Source organism: Entelurus aequoreus, linkage group LG22, assembly GCF_033978785.1.
Source record: "Entelurus aequoreus isolate RoL-2023_Sb linkage group LG22, RoL_Eaeq_v1.1, whole genome shotgun sequence".
Classification (NCBI taxonomy): domain Eukaryota; kingdom Metazoa; phylum Chordata; class Actinopteri; order Syngnathiformes; family Syngnathidae; genus Entelurus; species Entelurus aequoreus.
In genome coordinates this window covers 29,322,953-29,330,550 of record NC_084752.1, presented here as the reverse complement: position 1 = coordinate 29,330,550, position 7,598 = coordinate 29,322,953, and the positions used below count along the sequence as shown (strand labels likewise).

At 42.7% G+C, this 7,598-nt stretch overlaps 1 protein-coding gene across 1 annotated transcript; it reads right to left on the bottom strand.

The window, feature by feature from the left end:
- Positions 1-1,713: 1,713 nt before the first annotated feature.
- Positions 1,714-4,276, bottom strand: LOC133639563 (uncharacterized; the record flags this gene model as incomplete). The annotated part of the gene is made up of 2 exons (XM_062032980.1): positions 1,714-2,338; positions 4,047-4,276. Coding segments are annotated over 2 exons (855 nt in total), but the record flags the coding sequence as incomplete, so codon positions are not given.
- Between the last annotated feature and the right edge of the window lie 3,322 nt (positions 4,277-7,598).

Below are 7,598 nucleotides of genomic sequence, written 5' to 3'. Positions count from 1 at the left end.
TCCATAATACAATTCCGTTCAAGAAAAAAGTACCTTTTTAATAAATAAAAAAAAGCCTTGTACCCAAAAATATGTTACTCATTGAAAAACAACCCAAAAATGGTTCATAATTTTGAAAAACCAGAAATGTATTTAAAATAATACCCTTGTAACCCAAAAAATGGGTTGCGCTTCATAAAAATAACTCCACAATTTAAACCAACACTAGCAACTCATTAATTGGGTTATCAAAATAACCCAGCATTTTTTAGTGTTGTATATATTTTCAAGTATTTTTATTTTTTGTAAAAAGCACTTTACGTTGAGCAAACAACCTCAAAGTGCCACAGTGTAAAAAAAGAAATAGTAATAATAATAATAATAATAAAAGATAATAAAAATAAATACAATATAAAACTAGAAACAGCCCAATAGCTAGAACCAGGATGCATATCTATACAAATCTATAAAAAGGCTCTTTTAAAAAGATGGGTTTTTAAGCCTTTTTTAAAAGCCTCCACAGTCTGAGGTGCCCTCAGGTGGTCAGGGAGAGCGTTCCACAGACTGGGAGCAGCGGAGCAGAAAGCCCGGTCTCCCATAGTTCGTAGCTTTGTCCTTGGAGGTTGGAGGAGGTTAGCCTGTTTGGAGCGGAGGTGTCGTGTGGAGGATTTGGGGGTGAGCAGTTCTTTAAGGTAGACGGGGGCATTTCCATGGAGGCACTGGTGAGTTAGAAGGGAGATTTTGAATTCAATCCTGAGTGGAACAGGAAGCCAGTGAAGGGATTTGAGAGTTTGTGTGATATGGTCATATTTCCACACTCTCATCAGGATCCTCGCAGCACTATTTTGTATGTACTGCAGCTTCTGAATGTTCTTGCTGGGGATCCCGACAAGAAGTGCGTTGCAGTAGTCGAGCCTGGAGGAGACAAAGGCGTGGACGAGCCTCTCTGCATCAGAGAGAGTGAGTGAGGGGCAGAGTTTCGCAATGTTCCTGAGGTGGTAGAAGGAGGTCTTGCACAGTTGTTTTGATTGAGCCTCAAAGGTCAGGTGAGAGTCCATTTTAACACCCAGGTTAGTGACTGAGGATGAGAGGTGAATGTCGTGGCCGGAGAAGGTGATGCTGGTGGTGGTGGATGACTGAGTCTGATGTGGGGTGCCGACTAGAATGGCTTCAGTTTTGGAGCTGTTCAGTTGAAGAAAATTGTGTTTCATCCACTCCTTTATCTCCTCCAGGCAGTTGGTAAGTGTGGATGATGGCAGGGCTGCAGAGGGGGTTCAATCAATCAATCAATCAATGTTTATTTATATAGCCCTAAATCACAAGTGTCTCAAAGGGCTGTACAAGCCACAACGACATCCTCGGTACAGAGCCCACATACGGGCAAGGAAAACTCACCCCAGTGGGACGTCAATGTGAATGACTATGAGAAACCTTGGAGAGGACCACATATGTGGGTAACCCCCCCCCCCCCTCTAGGGGAGACCGAAAGCAATGGATGTCGAGTGGGTCTGACATAATATTGTGAAAGTCCAACACATCAGCGAAAGTCCAGTCCATAGTGGGGCCAGCAGGAACCATCCCGAGCGGAGACGGGTCAGCAGTGTAGAGATGTCCCCATCCGATGGACAGGCTAGCGGTCCACCCCGGCTTGGGAGCAGAGTAGAAAAGAAAAGAAAAGAAACGGCAGATCAACAGGTCTAAAAAGGGAGTCTATTTTAAGGCTAGAGTATACAAATGAGTTTTAAGATGAGACTTAAATGCTTCTACTGAGGTAGCATCTCTAACTTTTACCGGGAGGGCATTCCATAGTATTGGAGCCCGAATAGAAAACGCTCTATAGCCCGCAGACTTTTTTTGGGCTCTGGGAATCACTAGTAAGCCGGAGTTCTTTGAACGCAGATTTCTTGCCGGGACATATGGTACAATACAATCGGCAAGATAGGCAGGAGCTTGACCGTGTAGTATTTTATACGTAAGTAGTAAAACCTTAAAGTCGCATCTTAGGTGCACAGGAAGCCAGTGCAAGTGAGCCAGTATAGGCGTAATATGATCAAACTTTCTTGTTTTTGTCAAAAGTCTAGCAGCCGCATTTTGTACCATCTGTAATCTTTTGATGCTAGACATAGGGAGGCCCGAAAATAAAACGTTACAGTAATCGAGACGAGATGTAACGAACGCATGGATAATGATCTCTGCGTCGCTTGTGGACAAAATGGAACGAATTTTAGCGATATTACGGAGATGAAAGAAGGCCGTTTTAGTAACACTCTTAATGTGTGACTCAAACGAGAGAGTTGGGTCGAAGATAATACCCAGATTCTTTACCGAGTCGCCTTGTGTAATTGTTTGGTTGTCAAATGTTAAAGGCCTACTGAAACCCACTACTACCAACCACGTAGTCTGATAGTTTACATATCAATGATGAAATCTTAACATTGCAACACATGCCAATACAGCCGGGTTAACTTATAAAGTGCAATTTTAAAATTCCCGCCACACTTCCGGTTGAAAAACTCCTTTGGATATGATTTATGCGTGTGACGTCACAAAAGCAACGGAAGTGGTTGGACCCCATCGGACCCGATAGAAAAGCCTCTTGTTTTCTTTGACAAAATTCCACATTATTCTGGACATCTGTGTTGGTGAATCTTTTGCAATTTGTTTAATGAACAATGGAGACTGCAAAGAAAAACGTTGTAGGTGGGATCGATCGGTGTCTTAGCGGCTAAGTACAATACTGTAATATCTGTGATATTTGCATTAGTGTACTGTCTTTAAGGGTTTGGGGAACGCGCATGCGCGAGTGAGTTGGCGGAGAACTTGTGTGTGTGAGCGTGACTTTTGGCTAACAGCAGCTTGTGTATGTGTGTGCGTTACTTTTTGAACTACAACCAGTTACCGCTTTTTAATAAAGCGATTGAGCAGCGCTTCCTCGTCTGTGTGACTCCTTCTCCACTGCGGGGCATTACAATACTTACAGCAACACAACAAGGACTACTTACTACGCCTAGCCGATGCTTGCCGCCAAACCCACGGATGAAGTCCTTCGTCGTGCCGTTGATCGCTGGAATGCAGGTGAGCACGGCTGTTGATGGGTTTCTATCTTCATTTGAGAACGATGCTATCGCGCTAGCTCAGTAGCTAAGTGTGTCACCGATGTATTGTCTTGGAGATAAAAGTCACTTTAAATGTCCATTTCGCGTGCTTGACTCTCATTTTCAAGAGGATATAGTATCCGAGGTGGTTTAAAATACAAATCCGTGATTCACAATAGAAAAAGGAGAGAGTACATAGTTCTGTGAGGTCTGGTTGCTAAGTTAGCTTCAATGGCGTCGTTAGCACAGCATTGTTAACCTTCGCCAGCCTGGAAAGCATTAACCGTGTATTTACATGTCCACGGTTTAATAGTATTGTTGATTTTCTATCTATCCTTCCAGTCAGGGGTTTATTTTTTTTGTTTCTATATGCAGTTAAAGCACGATGCTATCACGTTAGCTCGTAGCTAAAGGATTTCGCCGATGTATTGTCGTGGAGATAAAAGGCACTGAATGTCCATTTCGCATTCTCGACTCTCATTTTCAAGAGGATATAGTATCCGAGGTGGTTTAAAATACAAATCGGTGATCCACAATATAAAAAGGAGAGTGTGGAATCCAATGAGCCAGCTTGTACCTAAGTTACGGTCAGAGCGAAAAAAGATACGTCCATCACTGCCTCTCAAGTCGTTCACTGTAACGTTCCTCATCTACGAATCTTTCATCCTCGCTCAAATTAATGGGGTAATCATCACTTTCTCGGTCCGAATCTCTCTCGCTCCATTGTAAACAATGGGGAATTGTGAGGAATCCTAGCTCCTGTGACGTCACGCTACTTCCGGTACAGGTAAGGCTTTTTTTTATCAGCGAGCAAAAGTTGCGAACTTTATCGTCGATTTTCTCTACTAAATCCTTTCAGCAAAAATATGGCAATATCGCGAAATGATCAAGTATGACACATAGAATGGATCTGCTATTCCCGTTTAAATAAATAAAAAATCATTTCAGTAGGCCTTTAAGGTGGTATTATTAAATAGATGTCGGTGTTGAGCAGGACCGATAATCAGCATTTCCGTTTTCTTAGCGTTGAGTTGCAAAAAGTTAGTGGACATCCATTGTTTAATTTCATTAAGACACGCCTCCAGCTGACTACAATCCGGCGTGTTGGTCAGCTTTAGGGGCATGTAGAGTTGAGTGTCATCAGCATAACAGTGAAAGCTAACACCGTATTTGCGTATGATGTCACCTAGCGGCAGCATGTAAATACTAAAGAGTGCAGGGCCAAGAACCGAACCCTGGGGAACTCCGCACGTTACCTTAACATAGTCCGAGGTCACATTGTTATGGGAGACACACTGCATCCTGTCAGTAAGATAAGAGTTAAACCAAGACAAGGCTAAGTCTGACATCCCAATACGTGTTTTGATACGCTCTAATAAAATATTATGATCAACAGTATCGAAAGCGGCGCTAAGATCAAGAAGCAGCAACATAGATGACGCATCAGAATCCATCGTTAGCAATAGATCATTAGTCATTTTTGCGAGGGCTGTCTCCGTAGAGTGATTTGCCCTGAAACCGGATTGAAAAGGTTCACAGAGATTGTTAGACGCTAAGTGTTCATTTAGCTGCTGTGCGACAATTTTTTCGAGGATTTTCGAGATAAACGGAAGGTGGGACACCGGCCGGTAGTTTACCATGAGGTCAGGATCGAGGTTAGGTCTTTTGAGTAGAGGATGAATAACCGCTTTTTTGAATGCTAGGGGAACAGTGCCAGAGGAAAGTGATACGTTTATAATATTTAACACTGATGGACCTAATAATACAAAAATCTCCTTGATAAGTTTCCCAGGAATTGGGTCAAGTAAACATGTTGTTTGTTTTGTCCCATTTACACATTTTAACAATTCCTCCAATGTTATTTCATCAAAGAGAGAGAAACTATTTTGGAGGGCAGTGTCCGTCGTATATACAGTCGTATCTGTGTTAATAGAACCCAGTTGTAGCTGGGATGCGTTGTCTTTAATCTCTTTTCTAATGACTTCAATTTTCTTATTAAAGAAATTCATTAAGTCATCTGCTGAGTGGGTGGAGCTACTGGGAGGAGTCCCTTGTTGGGTTAGCGATGCTACTGTACTAAACAAAAATTTAGGATCATTTTTGTTGAGGTGGATGAGATTTGAGTAATATTTAGCTTTAGCTGAGGTAAGCATCCGTTTATAAGTTATTAAACTATCACTCCATGCTTGATGGAAAACAGCAAGTTTAGTCGCACGCCATTTGCGTTCCAGCTTTCTACATGATAATTTCTGGGCTTTAGTTTCTTCTGTAAACCATGGGGTACGCCTTTTAGGGGCCCTTTTTAGCTTTAGCGGTGCTACACTATCAATGGTGTCGCGCAGGGCGTCGTTAAAGTTGTTAGTGAGGTTATCAATAGAGCCCACATAATTTGGGAATGGTGCCATTACCGAAGGCAGTAGGTCAGTAAGAGTCGTCGTTGTGGCAGCAATAATGTTGCGGCAGCTATAGTAGTTATTATTTTTATTATTAATTTGTTGACAATGAGTCAGAACTTCAAATTTTATAAGGTAATGATCGGACATTACTTTAGTGTACGGGAGTATCGTAACTTTAGAGGTGGTGACACCCCTGACAAGCACTAGATCTATCGTATTACCGTTGCGATGCGTGGGTTCATGTATTATTTGTGTAAGACCCCAGCTATCAATTATAGTCTGGAGCGCCACGCATGGAGGGTCCGATGGGGTATTCATATGGATATTAAAGTCCCCCATTATGATTATATTGTCGGCGTGCATCAATAGATCAGCAACAAACTCTGAGAATTCACTGATGAAGTCCGAATAAGGCCCAGGGGGGCGGTAGATAACAGCCAGGTGGAGAGGCAGCGGTGTGACAAACCTCATAGTGAGCACCTCAAACGAGTTATATTTATTATTTAGGTTAGGTGTAAAATTATAGTTTTCATTGTATATTAGTGCGACACACCCTCCCCCTTTAAGAGGACGGGCAACATGTGCATTGGTATAGTTAGGAGGAGATGCCTCATTTAGCGCAAAAAAATCGTCTGGTTTGACCCAGGTCTCGGCGAGACCAACGACGTCAAGTTTGTTGTCTCTAATGACCTCATTAACTAATAACGTTTTGGAAGATAATGATCTTATGTTTAAAAAGCCCATATTATAGGTAGTGGGCTGTTTTGAGGATTGTTTGTTGAAATTATCCGAAGTAGCAATATTAATAATGTTGCGTTTATTATGCGTAGTGCACTTTAAATAGTTTCGACCATATCTAGGAATTGATACGACGGGAATTTTCAGATTGTTTGCTTGATGCTGCGATAAACTGAACGCATCATAGTTAGCCACCTCAGTACAATGTATGTCTGCCTCTGACACGGTCACAAAAGAAAAAACATTATGTGAGTTGTGTTTTATTCTAAGAGAATTGCTATGTGTGCAGGGATTATCCAGCCTGGCGCCGGCTAGTTCTAGTTTAAATTACTTCTTACCCGGACACTCCACGCTTCTTTGGTTAGCTTTTCCCTTTGTTGTTAGCCCCGCTCGGCATCCCCGCTTCTGCTTCCACTCACACCGCTTACGTCGCCTCCATTGGCGGTCCCCGCTAATACTTGACTCCGCTGCCACAAAGGCCGCTCGATGTAGCCCGCGAAGTATTCCCATGCTAGCGAGGAGGTCCACCGTACATGCATCTCTCAGTCTATAACGACCCGATCCATCCACATCCAGAATTGTCTGTCGGTCGTATGTGATCACAGAGTGTTCACGCTTTGAGCCAGCCATGAAATTGACAGAAATGACGGGTGTTTTTTGCCAAATCGCTCTACACTCCCAAGAGCGTCTTCAAGCTGCTGCATTTCAATGCGCCGCCATGATAATATCATGGTTGGGTTTGTTTTCAGGTAGAGTTGAGTGTCATCAGCATTGCAGTGGAATGATATTCCGTGCTGGCTGATGACACGGCCAAGGTGGAGCATGTAGAGTGTGAAAAGGGTGGGGCCAAGGACTGATCCTTGAGGGACACCACAGGTGACAGAGAGTGTGTCCGACTTTGCCTCTCCCAGAGAGACGAACTCTGTTCAATCGGTGAGGTAGGACGTGAACCAGGTTAGGGCAGTATCAGAGAGTCCGATGGTGGAGTGTAGGCGGTACAATACCGTTCAAAAGTTTGGGGTCACATTGAAATGTCCTTATTTTTTAAGGAAAAGCACTGTACTTTTCAATGAAGATAACTTTAAACTAGTCTTAACTTTAAAGAAATACACTCTATACATTGCTAATGTGGTAAATGACTATTCTAGCTGCAAATGTCTGGTTTTTGGTGCAATATCTACATAGGTGTATAGAGGCCCATTTCCAGCAACTATCACTCCAGTGTTCTAATGGTACAATGTGTTTGCTCATTGGCTCAGAAGGCTAATTGATGATTAGAAAACCCTTGTGCAATCATGTTCACACATCTGAAAACAGTTTAGCTCGTTACAGAAGCTACAAAACTGACCTTCCTTTGAGCAGATTGAGTTTCTGGAGCATCACATTTGTG